General features: G+C 38.6%; 1 protein-coding gene across 2 annotated transcripts in view; it reads left to right on the top strand.

Annotated features, from left to right (window-relative positions):
• Positions 1-2,685, top strand: part of DENND1B (DENN domain containing 1B) — a 258,260-nt gene extending 255,575 nt beyond the window's left edge. For both annotated transcript variants that reach the window (XM_068541850.1, XM_068541853.1), the window contains one exon: positions 75-2,685. In XM_068541850.1, coding sequence (XP_068397951.1) covers positions 75-593 — 519 coding nt within the window. In that variant the 3' untranslated portion in view covers positions 594-2,685. The remainder of the gene's footprint in view (positions 1-74) is intronic.
• Positions 2,686-16,213: the final 13,528 nt, after the last annotated feature.

Here is a 16,213-nt window from a genome sequence, read left to right as displayed (position 1 = left end):
ATGGAAAACGGTATTGCCGAAGTGATGCTATAATTTTCTTCCATTTTTTCTAAATGTGCTGTTTCTTCTCTCAGAATAAATCCAACACGCCCAGCGAGAACAACCTGGCCCTGCTTTGCAGTGGTTCCAGTGAGCAGGCCGAGTGGCACCTGGGGCAGGACGACAGTGCCCTCCACGGCAGGGAGCTCCCGCCCTCGCCCAGGAAGCGGGTGTCCTCCAGCGCTGGGACGGACTCTCTGTCCATTCTAAAGGAGGAGAACAGTGAGCGACACCTCGGCGTTGGTGCCGTGAGCCGGCCCACGGAGCTGGGAGTGCCGGCCCCTCCTCCAGGACTGGGTTTGCAGCTGGCTTCACCCGGAGCCTCCCAGACAGAGAAGAAAGAAACACTAAGCCAGACTCCAGATGATCCGCCGGTACCCAGCCTTGGGCGCCGTCCGTCTTTTGTTCCTTGGGAGAAAGAAGGGAAAGGAGCCAAAGAGACTTCAGAAGGTTCTGGACTGCTTCAAGAAGTGGTATCATTATGTCACATAACATCTGCCTTCCAACAAGACTTAAACATTTCAGAAGGAAAAGCAAGTGGAAACCAAGCTTAAGTCAACAAATTAAGAGTCCGTCGCTTGCATTCAAGCTTCTACGGAGACATTTTAGGAGTCCATGTACCCTATCATAAACAAGGATTGGTAGAAAAGACAACTCTTGCTACCATCTAAACATTGTTTTTCATTTGGGACATTTCTCCCACTTGTCTGTCTCGTGGTATATAGATTTATCCATTGATTTTTAAATGTAAAGCTAATTCTTCTACTGTGCTCTTAAATCAGGTACTAGTTTGTATGTATGTTGAAAGTATATATTGAACATATGATTTCCCAGTATTTGGTGCTTAACGCCACTTATTTTATTTAAACTAAGTATGCATCTAACCCTTGCACATAACCAGTAGCTACTGTACTAACCTGGTTGAGCATGAACTGGCCAAGATACCAAAACCTATCAGAACTAGTCTGAAACTGTTGACCAACTAACTGCCTTAATCTTAAGCCTATATTAAGCATACTTACATAATTTATGGAATTACAGGTAAATTTTGAAAGATAAGTTATAAGTGTTCTGCAGAGCAATAATGCCTTTTTCTATTCATCGAATCAAGGACAAAATTCGTTTTTTCTAAGTTAAAAAGCTCTCTTGTGGACACTGCAGCCATGTTTTCCAGAAAGTATAAAGGTACACGTTTACCTTACATGTCACTCAGTGAAATATATGAAGTGCTGAATTACAATGTGAAATTAATGACTTCTGTTTACAAATGACACTTTTAAGTTTTTTCACAGTCGTCTTTCTGTATGACTTTGCTAAGTAGGAGTCACCCCTAGAAAGCCAAATGCAACAAACTGTCCTGATAAAAAAGTGTTCCTATCTGTTTTTCTCTTAACTAATAATTCTCTACCAGAATGCTTCGTATCATCTCAAATGGACTTCTTCTTAAAATAACTGACTTTATATTTTGGAAGTTTCAAATTTATAGAAACCGTGTGGAGAAAGTACAGTTGTCCCCATGTCTCCCTACTCAGTTTCCGCTGTTTTTAATATCCTATGATGTCAGTGCGGTACGTCTTCACAATTCATGAACCACGCTCCATGCACATTTCCTTAGTTTTTCCCTACCATCCTTCTTCTGTCCCAGAATCCCACCCGGGGACCACATCACACTTGGCTGTCACAGCTCTTTAGGCTCCTCTTGGCTGTGACCCTCTCTCAGACTTCCCTGGTTTTTGATGACCTTGACAGTTTTGAAGAGGACTGGGCAGATACAGATATGCTGTAGGATGCCCCTCTGCTGGAACTTGTCTGGTGTTTTTCTCATGATTGATTGATTGCAATGGGACCGTGGGTTTTGGGGAGGGGGTTACAGAAGAAAAGTGCCGTCTTCATCATTACATCCTATCAAGGGTGCGTGCCGTCCACATGATTTGTGAATGTTGATGTCGGCCTTGGTCACCAGGCTGAGGTAGCGTTTGTGGGGTTCCTCCCCTGTAAAGCCGCTCCTCCCCCTCCTGCTCCTACTGCCGTCCTCAGGAGGAAGTCACCGTGTGCAGCCCACACTGAGGCTTGGGGCTCCTGCTTCCTCTCCATGAGGGCACGGTATCCACATAAATTACTTGGAATTCTTCTACATGGGACATTGTCTCTTCTCTCTCCAATTCACTGTCACGCTTTGAAGTCCACCTGAGAAGGAATCGTGCGTTGACTGCTTGATGATTGGCTGGACTGACAGGAATAATCAGGAAAAAAACCCAGTGATGCTATGGTTCCTTTGTTGTTAGTATGTTCAATATATCCACTCTATACATCCCCACTCAGGATTTTTTTTTTACATTATCATTTTAGGAAAGGTGTTTGAGAACCCATTCAAGAACCCTCATCAAGACTGTGCTCTAAAATATTTACTGAAATCATAATTTAATTTTCAGTTAAAATCCTGGAAGGGGGTTTGTTAAAAACATTGCTTAAAATATTCATTCAGGTCAGTCTTTGAATAATTTAAAGAAAATGACCAAGTTTTGCTTTTCTAAAGTACATTCCAAAATCTCAATGGATAGATTTTGGGAGGACAATTATTCATTCATGTTTATGAAGGAAGACAGACCTTGTTTTACGTATAAGGATGGACTCTGTATGTATTAAGGAAAAGGGTGTTTAATCCTTTTATAAATTAAATCCTTTTTTTTTTTTAAACACAAAAGATTCAAGGTTCCTATCAAATTTTGCTTTTATATACTCATTATAAAATTCCATTTTATTTAATTGAAATATGTAAAAATGTCCATTTATCAGAAGAGCTATTTTAAATAAGGAAAAACTGTCACTCTGGTCGTTAATCTGCTTGGCAAATATTCTTCATAATTTTTGAAAAGAATGTAAAGCAGCTGTTTCATGTGAATACTGGAATGAGGTATTTTTCCTTCAGAATTCACTGTCTGGAGAATGGGATCATTGTGAGTGTAGCATAGGCACAATTTGGGTTTTAATCCATTTGCTTGATAAGTCTCATGGCCTCAGAAACGTGAGTTCTCTTCTGTCTTTTGGTCCCCTCACCAGATGTCCGACTGCACCGCTGTGTGTGGTGAGGGTATTCATCCACTGACAAGTCACATTTGTGTCAAGACATTTTAAACTGAATTTGTGCCTTATTTTAACATACAAAATCAGCTCTTATATTTCATGTTAAAAACAAAAGCAAAAACCCTGCATGTTATTCTTGGAAAACATCCAAAAGACTAGTAGCAAGTATTCATATTTCAAACCGTGAACATTTTAAGTATTCACAGTCTGCTCTGAAACTAGACTTCCAGTATTATGGTGGCTGTAGGGAGAATAAAGTGACATTGAGGTGAGCTGTGAAATAAAAGTTTTTTCTTTTTCCTACTATCTTCATATTTTCTATTATAACTAAACCAAATATGTGTAAACTCTCCTGCTGTTTGCTTTTTTTTTTTTTTTTTAAATCCCCAAGGAGCAACACCTATTCTACAACAGAATTGTAGAAACGAATCAGACCTTTGGCTCTGAGGCCCAGTCTTTATGTGACCTCTGGACAAAGTCACAATTCTCCCCAAATCCCACTCTCGTTTTTATCCTTTTGCCCTTGGGTAGTGCATCCATGGTATTTCAGGGGGATAGGAGAGTCGTGTGTGAATTTAGGAGCTCTTGTTAAGTGAGACTGTGTTAAGTGGTATATTTTGATGGCTACCTACTTTAGCATATTTTAGAAAGGCACCAAAATATAGCATGATGACTTTTCTGATTAAAAATTAGAAACTCACTTAGGAAATATTTACCAGCTGTTTGTACTGGTCATACACAAGGTGCAGTAACTGTGGACGTAGGGAAATAAGAGAATTGGCCTGGTCCCTGCTGTGCAGGAACTAATTAAAAGGAATTGTAAATCCCTGTTAATAATAATAATGATAATGTATTTTGCTTAGAAGTTATTCAGCCAAGATTCTATCACCAAAAAAAAGGCCTTTTAAAGCTGCTTAATATAAAACATGCTCTAAGTACAGAACCATTGTACCATTTCTAATTTGAGTAACTTTCTCTACTGTTATACGAAGTACAGTAATGCTGCTATCTAGGATACCTACTTTTAAAGGACAGATTCAGAGGCTCTTAGAAACTAAGTGTTCTTGTTTACCTGACTGTCCGTCACCACTCTGCTCTCCTATCACCAGGCAGCGAGGCTCTGATGAAACCATGCCCCTTCGCACTACTTAGGGCCACGTCACTCCAATCAGGATTAACTGAGCATGCAGATGCATGTTGATGGGATCTCGTGTTACTGTCTTTACCTTGATGATAGCATTCTCTAGAAACAGCCTCCCGTCACACACACAAATACACTTTTAAACTAAAACTGTCTGTGACAGTGCTGTTGGGAGGAGTTTGTGCTCATGTCCTAATAAACAGGACCCAGGAATGCTAATGAATTCGTCGTTTCTGAAATAAGGTGAAGAAGTAGACTGCTGATAAAGAGGACAAAACTGTGACTATTCTCATAATTAGTAGATCTTCCTTCTTTTCTAGAAAACCTGAATTTTCAGGAAAAGATTATTTTCATGAATAAATTTTCTAATCTGAATTCCATTTTGTTTAGCATACAAGATCCTGATTCTGGGTAGATATTTGTATATCAGAATATAAATTGAAGAATGTAAAATGAACACCCAAACCTAATTCCCCCAGACCACTTCTTAATATATGAAATGCTTTTTACAAACTGTGTCAGTATTGACGTTTTTCCTCTGTCGAGCCCAGGAATCTGTTAGTGTCTATTTCTTAAATCTTGTTTAAGAGGCAGAGTTGTTTTGAGCAAATCAGTTAACATTTTGATTTGGTCAAGGTAGGGAATTATGTGTATTTAGAAAGAAGCATGTTTTATTTTGAAAATAATAGGATTTTGTGCAATATTTTTTCTTGCATAATTTAGTTCATATAAATACACACATCTGCTTTTCTAGCAGATGCCTTAAGGTCATGTTGTTCAGTATTTGTGTAAAACTGTATGTAGCAATGTTCCATGTGATTTTAGAGAAAAAATATTCTTTATACCGTTGGCAGGAGAAATGTTTTTATTTAAAATAATTATGAATATTGCATTAATATATCGTAACTAACTGCCTCAGCAACAATAAATATGCAATAAAAAATTATGAACCTTAGATTACTATTGACAATACTGTTACTTTAAAAGAAATGTGTATAGTGCAAAATGCTGATTCTTCACGTGTACATTTAACAAATACTCAGTTCTGTACCACATAAATCTAGATGGCATTTCTATGGTGATGACAAAACATATGTCGGCTGTAATATCCTTTGTGATGACTCTTTGGTAAGATTTATAAAGGGCATTGCCAATACTTTTTGTGTAAATTAAGTTAATTTTTGTATAATGTACAGTTTGTTTAACCTTAGAGCTTCTATAGATTTCTACTTTTATTATACTTGAATGAGGCAGAAGCACTGTGGAAAATCTGTAGCTCTGGATGTGATAATGCAAACATTACCAAAAAAATAAAACAAGGTACTGAACAGCAAACAACCAGATGCTTTCTATCCAGAAAGCTATGTTTTTTCAAACCATATTTAAGTGAAGTAATTTAAAATACACAATCTTTTATCTTAGAAGATTGCCAAGTCACAAATGATTACCTCTTTGATATGATAAACCTCTGAGTCTCTTCGTCTCTGTGTTACTTCATGTTTCGGAAGAGAGCCTTGTTGAGGTACATTGACAAATCTGCCCTTTGGTTGATGACATGACTTTTAGGACAGGACAAAATTAGACTCTGTGCATCCTAAATGCACCACGTGTGTTGAGTCACCATCCTCCACATAGTCTAGTTTCCATGTGGTTATTTTGAGAACCATTTAATAATCATATACCAAAAATGAGATTTCTTGAATCTGCCATGATTCAGTACTTAGAGCAATGCCTAAAACAGCAAACAAGTATGAACTGCCTAAAACCTACAGTTTAAAATGCATAAAGCTTTTTTACACAAAAGGTACATGAGAGGTTAAAAACTTTACTTTTCCAAAGCTTATTTCTCTTTCTTTAAATGAATAACTATTTGGGAGGACTGAAAAACTAGAGCTTTTTGCTAGCCATGGTGACTGGGATCTGTACACACCTTCCCAGCGTCAAGATGTGCGTCATTGTTCTTGCATCCTTGAGGCTACAGGATAAGTCATCTCTAAAGTAGACTACTATTGGGAGGACTTTGTAAAAGTATTGTTTGGGGAATTTTAAAAAATATATGCAAAAGTAAATATTGGAGGAATGACACATTACCATAAAGTGCCCAACGATGCAGATTTAAAATAAAGTTGGTCATAATCAAACTGCCTGGTGGTGAGTCTTTTTAATGATTGGCTAGTGCAAGGACCCTGCATCTCCATCTCGGAGCCTCATGACTGCTGCAGTGTAAACTGAGCCCTAAAGCTTTCTGGCGGGTTTGCTGGGGAGGCATCCATTCTTTTGTGTCTGGTCAGCTAATTTCATTGGGCTCTGAAACCACAGAAGAGGTAATCAGTGTCACTAAGGACAGCACAGCAGGTCTAGCCAAGCCAAACGACTGTTTACTGACCTTCACGTAAGAGTCGAGGACGGACAGGAAGTGCTCCCAAGCCTGGGAAGATGCGCTTCTCATCCAGGGGCTCTGAAGGTCCAACCTAGAGCAAAAGTCAAACTGGAAATAAGCACAAAGTTTCCCTTGGGTGCAGAATTTCTGTGAATAATATGCTGAATTTTTCTTGTTTCCATAGCGGGAGCAAAGGTCTGACCCTGAGAAAGGAGAGAGTATCCTTGGAAGCCTAAGATGTAGCTGTGATTGATTTTGATTTTAAACACTTTGCCTGCCACTGTCATAGGGGTTAGTCTCAGTACCTCTTAGTGTCTGTGTCTGAGAAAGATGGTCATATCTTAATTTTATAGATGCAAATACAAAAATCCAGTTGGATTTTCCTTATATATAAATGAAAGAGAATACTCTTTTTGGAGTATTATTTTGTAGTGAGTCTGAGAATCTTCTTGCCTGGAAGCAGCAATGAATTATAGGACACACAAAAATTTATACATTTATGGAAAATATAGTATTAATAGCATAAAAATTAAATAGTGTACTGTGGAAGTTTCTAGGTGAATTAAAACCTTCCCCAAGTTCTGTCATTGGTATGGTCCTGTTACCTAATTTCCCTGAAGCTTTATTTCTATTTAAAATAGAAGTGTCTGTTCTTAGGATGAATTCGTAATATTGAGACACTTTGTGTACATTGCAGCTGCCATATACAGTCTGCCCTCTGTATCTCTGTGTCCACAACCACAAATCCAACCAGCCCAGATTGGAAATACTTTTTTAAAATAATTCCAGAAAGTTCCAAAAAGCAAAACCTAAATTTGTCCCCCACTGGCAACTATTTACATAGCATTTACACTGTATTTTACAACTATTTACATAGCATTTACATTGTATTTTACAACTATTTACATAGCACTTAACACTGTATTAGGTATTACAAGACATCTAGAGATTAAAGTACATGGGAGGATATGCGTGGGTTATATGGAAATACTATGTCATTTTATATGAGGGACTTGAGCATCCTTGGATTTTGGTATGTGGCAGGGGGGTTGGAAGGGGTTGTCCTGGAACCAATCTCCCATGGATACCAAAGGATGACTATAATTTGAGGGGTAGAAAATATGCCTAAGTACCTGATTTCATTTGAACTGATGGATGTTTGGAGTATAAAACCATAAAATATAAAATAAAACTATAAAAATCTTAGATTTTGTCTAATCCAGTGGCTCTCAAACTTAGCTTTTCATTAGAATCAGCTCTACAGTTGAAAAGAACAAACCTGGACCACGCTCCTATGGTTTCTGGAGAAGATGCTGTAATTAGTCCTTTGTAGACATGAAGAAACTGATGAACAAAGGAGGTGAGTGAGCCCTTAGCGTCTCAGAGCAACAGGTGGCTTGGCTGGGACAGGAGCCTGATGGTGGCTTCAGCCCCATGCTGTGGGGCAGGAATGCAGGACAGAAATTAAATGGCACGCCTAACACACAGTCTCTCCTGTAAGTATTGGACAAGGCTTTTTGACAAAATGCACTAGGCAAGTTTTAAATTTTGAGTACAGAATTTCCTGACAGCTTTTTGGGAGATGGTTTTAATTAATTGCCTTCTCCCCAGCTCAGTTAATTCAGTCTCCACTAACCCTTGTTGTGTGTACACGTGTTCTCTGCGGTACCTTTCCCTCTTCTTTTCCCTTCCTTCCTCTTAGTTTTATTGGCATGAGTGAGAGCGGATAGGGCAGCCTCGCCTTGATTATGCATGATAACGCAGGGAATACCTGGTGACATAGCAATGTGGAGGAAAAGGAAAGGCATAATATGAATTTTTTTTATTGTGGTGCCCCTGTTATTGACATACAAAGTTTTTGAGAGCACCTAAATGTCCTCAAAATCTCCATAGATGTTTATCTACTACTTTAAATTTTTTTCTCATGGTCAAGAACCAGCATTCAAGATAAACTTCTTACTCTTCAGTTTTGTATTTTAAAATCAAACCCACTTTAAAAATGGAGACCATTTCATATTCAGGGTGTTTTGTAGTAACACCATTTAAACATTAAAGCAATGTATTTAAAATTTACAAATTAATTTTACAACTGTAGTTTCTAATTTGAGGACTCAACTTGGAATATCAAAATACACTGATGGTATTCATTTAGTATTTTATCTAGTTTCCCCCGAAATATAAACTTAAAAAATAATTTTACTTAAGAGCTGAGCTTTCAGAGATTCAATACATGTCCAAATTGGATACAACCCATTAGGCAAAAATTCCAATTTGCGAAATAGGTGTTAGAAAGAAGTGCTCTGTTTTGTATCACAGGCTTCCTGCATAAGGGACAAGCTTAATGACAAACTGTTAGAAAACCATTTGAATTTCTAAGCAAATGATGATAGATGCTTGAAACTTGTCTTTTTTTTTTTTAAAAGTATTTGTTTATTTATTTATTTATGGCTGTGTTGGGTCTCCGTTTCTGTGCGAGGGCTTTCTCTAGTTGCGGCGAGCGGGGGCCACTCTTCATCAAGGTGCGCGGGCCTCTCACTATCGTGGCCTCTCTTGTTGCGGAGCACAGGCTCCAGACGTGCAGGCTCAGTAGTTGTGGCTCATGGGCCCAGCTGCTCCGCGGCACATGGGATCTTCCCAGACCAGGGCTCGAACCCGTGTCCCCTGCATTGACAGGCAGATTCTCAACCACTGCACCACTAGGGAAGCCCCAAAACTTGTCTTTTTTTAAAAAACCTTCTACTAGAGCAACTTAAACAATTATTTCTCATCAATAATATTTCTATTTAACACATGGTGACCATACACATACAGCAGCAAAAGAACATACTGCATAAAAATAAAGGAACACTATTCTTGGGGATTGTTGTGGAGGGTTAATACTGATTTTTAATCAGCAATTGTAAGGTGAACTAAAGGTCCCTGGGCATTTTGATTTCAAGGTTCTGAAAGGATTTTCATGTCGCTTTGCTTACACTCTTTTAGTATAAGCTGTACGTAAGTTTGTTGAAAATTACAATACTGCTATAGATTTATGTAAACATTATTTTCCTTTCAAGGTACGTATTTCACATTTTTTTCAAATCAACTTTAAAATGTATATCCAACAAAATTCAATCATTTTAAGCGTATAATTTAATGCATTTTAACAAATGTACAAAGTCATCTACCCACTACCATGCTAAGACTTAGAACATTCTATCACCCAAAGACTTGCTTTGTGCTCTTTTGCCATTATCCCCTCCTCTTGATCCTGGCTCCTGGCCATCAATAGATAGTTTTGCTTTTTCAAGAATTTCACACAAATGGAATCATACAATATTGCCTTTTATGGCTGGCTTCTTTCACTTAGCATAGAGCTACTGAGATGTCTCCATGGTGTTGCAGGTACCAACGGTTTGTTCACTCTTATTGCTGAGTATATTCCATTGTGTGGATAGGAAACAATGTATTCATCTGATCTCCTGTCCAAGCACATTTGATTGTTTCAATTTTAGGGTCTTTATGAATGACACTGCTCTGTACATGTGAATGAGTACAAGTTACTGTGATGACACTTGTTTTCATTTCCTTGATTTAATACCTAGGGGTGGAATTTCTGGGTCACACGATAAGTGTGTAACCATCAGAATGTGGGAGTTTCAGTTGCTCCAATAATGTGGAGCAATTCATGTAGCTTCACTGGAGAAGAGTATATTTTTCAAATCTTTGACCCATATTTGTATTGAGTTGTTTCTCTGATTACTGACTTGGGAAAAGTTTTTAAAATATATGCTGGCTTTATTCCCATGCTGTGGGCAACTGAATGCTCTCAGGGCTCCAGGTGCCACCAGGGAGGAGAGGGTGTGACTGCCTGCTTCTCCTCAGCTACACAAGAGGAATCTCTGCTTGTTCTCTCTGGTCTGTGGATAGTGCTGACTAGCTGTTGAGATAAAATTCTTCAACCAGCGCTCCTAGTTGATGTTCTCAGTGTAGTTTGAATTAGCACTCTTGAGACATGAGGGAGACAAGACGGCGGAGTAGAAGGACTTGAGCTCACCTCCTCTCACGAAAACACCAAAATCACAACTAACTGCTGAACCACCATCCACAAAAAAGACTGGAACCTACCAAAAAAGATACTTTACATCCAAAGACAAAGAAGAAACCACAATGAGAAGACAGGAGAGGCGCTTTCGCAATATAATCAAATCCCATACCTGCTGTGTGCGTGACCCATAAACTGGAAAATAATTATATTGCAGAGGTTCTCACACAGGAGTGAGAGTTCTGAACCCCATGTCAGGCTCCCCAGCCTGAGGGTCTGGCATCAGGAGGAGGAACCCCAGAGCATTTGGCTTTGAAGGCCAGCAGGGCTTGAGTTTAGGAGCTTCACAGGACTGGGGGAAAGAGAGCCTCCACTCTTGGCGGGTGCACGCAAGATTTCACATGCACTGGGACCCAGCACAAAACACTGACTCCATAGGAACCTGGGCTAGACCTACATGCAGGTCTTGGAGGGTCTCTTGGGGAAGTGGGGGTCAGCTGTGGCTCACAGTGGGGCAGGGACACTAGTGGTGGAGGCCCCAGGAAATGCTGATCAGCATGAGCTCTCCTAGAGGGCGCCATTTTGGCACTGAGAACTGGCCCCACCCAACAGCTTGCAGGCTCCAGTGCTGGGATGCCTCAGGCCAAACAACCAATAGGGTGGGAACACAGTGCCACCATCAGCAGACAGGCTGACTAAAGTTGTACTGAGCTCACAGCTACCTCTAAACACATCCCTTGACAAGGTCCTGCCCACCAGAGGGACCACACGCAGCTCTACCCTCCAGTGGGCAATCACCAGTCCCTCCCACCAGGAAGCCTGCACAAGCCCCTGGACCAACTTCACCCACCAGGGGGCAGACACCAGATGCAAGAGAAACTAGGATCCTGCAGCCTGTGGAAATGAGACCACAAACACAGAAAGATAAACAAAATGAGGTGGCAGAGAAATATGTTCCAGACAAAGGAACAAGATAAAACCCTAGAAGAACAACTAAATGAAGTGGAGGTAGGCAATCTACCTGAAAAAGAATTCAGAGTAATGATAGTAAAGATGATCCAAGATCTCAGAAACAGAATGGAGGCACAGACTGAGAAGATACAAATAATCTTTAACAAAGACCTAGAAGATTTAAAGAACAAGCAGATGAACGATACAATAACAGAAATGAAAAAATACACTAGAAGCAAACAATAGTAGAAAAAATGAGGCAGAAGAATGAATAAGTGAGCTGGAAGAAAACATGGTGGAAATCACTGCCATGGAAGAGAATAAAGAAAAAAGACTGAAAAGAAATGAGGACAGTCTCAAGACCTCTGGGACAACATTAAATGCACCAACATTTGCATTATAGGGGTCCCAGAAGGAGAAGAGAAAGGAACCGAGAAAATATTTGAAGAGATAATAGACAAAAACTTCCCTAACGTGGGAAAGGAAACACTCAGGTCCAGGAAGCTCAGAGAGTCCCATCGAGGATAAACCCAAGGAGGGACACACTGAGACACATATTAATCAACTTGACAAAAATTAAAGACAAAGAGAAAATATTAAAAGCAAAAAGGGAAAAGCAACAAATAACATGGCAAAGGAACTCCCATATGGCTATCAGAGGATTTTTCAGCAGAAACTCTGCAGGCCAAGAGGGAGTGGCATTATATATTTAAATTGATGAAAGGGAAAAACCTACAACCAAGAATAATTTACCCAGGAAGGCTCACATTCTGATTTCACAAAGAAATCAGAAGCTTTACAGCCAAGAAAACGCTAAGAGAATTCAGCACCATCAAAGCAGCTTTACAACAAATCCTAATGAAACTTGTCTAGGCAGAAAGGAAAAGGCCACAACTAGAAACAAAAAAATTACAATTGTAAAAGCTCACCAGTAAAGGCAAATATATAGGAAAGGAAGGAAATCACACACACACACACAAACACACACAAAACCAGCAATCATGAGAAGAGGACAGCACAAATGCAGGATACTGGAAATGTATTTGAAATTAAGAGACCAGCAACTTAAAACAACCTTATTTATATAAAGACTGCTACATCAAAACCTCATGGGAACCACAAACCAAAAGTCTACATTAGATACACACACAAAAAAGAAAAAGCAACCCAAACACAACACTAAAGATATACATCAAGTAGAAAGAGAAGAAAACAAAAGAGGAAGAGAAGAAAAAAGACCTACAAAAACAAATCCTAAACATTAGCAAAATGGCAATCAGAAGATACACATCAATAATTACCTTAAATGTAAATGGATAAAATGCTCCACCCAAAGGACAGACTGGCTGAATGGATACAAAACCAAGAACCATATATATGCTGTCTACAAGAGACCCACCTCAGATCTAGGGACACATACAGATGGAAAGTGAAGGGATGGAAATAGGTATTCCATGAAAATGGAAAACAAAAGAAAGCTGGAGTAGCAACACTCATATCAGACAAAATAGACTTTAAAGTAAAGCCTGTTAGAAGAGACAAAGGACACTATATAACGATCACAGTATTAATCCAAGAAGAAGATATAACAATCATAAATATATACAAACCCAGCATAGAAGCACCACAATATATAAGGCAAATGCTAACAGTTCTAAAAGGAGAAATTGATAGTAACCGAATAATAGTGGGGGACTTTAACACCTCACTTACACCAATGGACAGATCATCGATAGAGAAAATCAATAAGGAAACACAGGTCTTAAATGACACATTAGACCATGAGGACTTAATTGATATTTATAGGACATTCCATCTGAATGCAGCCGAATACACATTCTTCTCAAATGCACATGGAACATTCTCCAGGATAGATCACATGTTGGCCACAAAGCAAGCCTCAGTAAATTTAAAACACTGAAATTATATCAAGCATCTTTTCTAAACACAACGGTATGAGACTATAAATCAACTTCAAGAAAAAAAAGTGCAAAAAACACAAACAAGAGGAGGCTAAACAAGTTGTTACTAAACAACCAGTGGGTCACCAAAGAAATCAAAGAGGAAATCAAAAAATACCTAGAGAAAAATGACAACACAAACACGACAATCCAAAACGTATTGGAGGCAGCAAAAGCAGTTCTAGGAGGGAAGTTTACAGCAATCCAATCTTACCTCAGGAAACAAGAAAAATCTCAAATAAACAACCTAACCTTACACCTAAAGCAACTTAGAGAAAGAAGAACAAACAAAACCCAAAGTTAGTAGAAGGAAAGAAATCATAAAGATCAGAGCAGATATAAAGGAAACAGAGATGAAGAAAACAATAAAAAAAGATCAATGAGGGACTTCCCTGGTAGTTCTGTGGCTAAGACTCCACACTCCCAATGCAGAGGGCCCAGGTTCAATCCCTGGTCAGGGAACTAGACCTCACATGCTTCAGCTAAGAGTTGGCATGCCGCAACTAAATAACCTGCATGCTGCAACTAAAGATCCCATGTGCCACAACTAAAAGATCCTGCATGCCACAATGAATATCCCGCATGGGGCAGTGAAGATCACACATGGGGCAACGAAGACTTGGTGCAGACAAATAAAAAAAAGAAAAATCAATGAAACTAAAATCTGGTTCTTTGAAAAGATAAACAAAATTGATAATTTAAGCAGACTCATCAAGAAAAAAGGATGAGGGTTCAAATCAACAAAACCATAAATGAAAAAGTTACAACTGACACAATGGAAATACAAAGGATCATAAGAGACTACTACAAGCAACTATATGCCAATCAAATGAACAGCCTAGAAAAAATGGACAAATTCTTAGAAAGGTACAACCTCCCAAAACTGAACCAGGAAGAAACAGAAAATATGAACAGACCAATCACAAGTACTGAAATTGAATCTGTGATTTAAAAACTTACAACAAATAAAAGTCCAGGACCAGATGGCTTCACAGGTGAATTCTATCAAACATTAGAGAAGAGTTAACACCTATCCTTCTGAAACTATCCCAAAAAATTGCAGAGGAAGGACCACTTCCAAGCTCATTCTATGAGGCCACCGTCACCCTGATACCAAAACCAGACAAAGATACCACAAAAAAAGAAAATTATAGGCCAATATCACTGATGAATATAGATGCAAAAATCCTCAACAGAATACTAGCAAACCAAATCCAACAATACATTAAAAGGATCATACACCATGATCAATTGGGATTTATCCCAGGGATGCAAGGATTCTTCAATATCCTCAAATCAATCAGTGTGATTAACATTTTAACAAACTGAAGAATAAAAACCATATGATCATGTCAATAGATGCAGAAAAATATTTTGACAAAATTCAATGCCTTTTATGATAAAAAGTACCCAGAAAGTTGGCACAGAGGGAACCTACCTCAACATAAAAAAGGTCATATATGACAAACCCACAGCTAACATCATACTCAATGGCAAAAAGCTGAAGGCATTTCCTCTAAGGTCAGGAACAAGACAAGGACATCCACTCTTGCCACCCTTATTCAACATAGTTTTGGAAGTCCTCGCCATGGTAATCAGAGAAGAAAAAGAAATAAAAGGAATCCAAGATGGAAAAGAAAAAGTAAAACTGTCATTGTTTGCAGATGACATGATACTGTATATAGAAAATCCTAACAATGCTACCAGAAAACTACTAGACTTTCATCAATGAATTTGGTAAGTTTGCAGGATACAAAATTAATATACAGAAATCTGTTGCATTTCTATACACTAACAACAAAAGATCAGAAAGAGAAATTAAGGAAACAATCCCATTTAGCACTGCATCAAAAGAATAAGATACCTAGGAATAAACCTACCTAAGGAGGCAAAAGACTTGTACTCTGAAAACTGTAAGATGTTGATGAAAGAAATCAAATATGACACAAACAGATGGAAATATATACCATGTTCCTGGATTGGAAGAATCAATGTCATCAAAATGACTATACTACCCAAGGCAATCTACAAATTCAGTGCAATCCCTATAAAATTACCAATGGCATTTTTCACAGAATTAGAACAAAAAATTTTACAATTTGTATGGGAACACAAAAGACCCCAAATAGCCAAAGCAATCTTTAGAAAGAAAAACAGAGCTGGAGGAATCAGGCTCCCTGACTTCAAACTATACTACAAAGCTACAGTAATCAAAACAGTATTGTGCTGGCACAAAAACAGAAATATAGATCAATGGAACAGGATAGAAAGTTCAGAAATAAACCCACACACCTATGGTCATCTAATCTATGACAAAGGAGGCAAGAACATACAGTGGAGAAAAGGCAGTCTTTTCAATAAGTGGTGCTGGGAAAACTGGACAGCTATATGTAAAAGAATGAAATCATAACACTCCCTAACACTACACAAAAATAAACTCAAAATGAATTAAAACCTAAATGTAAGGCCAGATACCACAAAACTCTTAGAGGAAAACATAGGCAGAACACTCTTTGACATAAATTGCAGCAATATCTTTTTGGATCCACCTCCTAGAGTAATGAAAATAAAAACAAAAATAAACAAACGGGACCTAATTAAACCTAAAAGCTTTTGCACAGCAAAAGAAACCA

Source organism: Eschrichtius robustus, chromosome 3 (assembly GCF_028021215.1).
Source record: "Eschrichtius robustus isolate mEscRob2 chromosome 3, mEscRob2.pri, whole genome shotgun sequence".
In the NCBI taxonomy this organism is placed as follows: Eukaryota; Metazoa; Chordata; class Mammalia; order Artiodactyla; family Eschrichtiidae; genus Eschrichtius; species Eschrichtius robustus.
The sequence above is the reverse complement of the archived record's forward strand: the minus strand, read 5'-3'. Positions and strand labels throughout refer to the sequence as shown.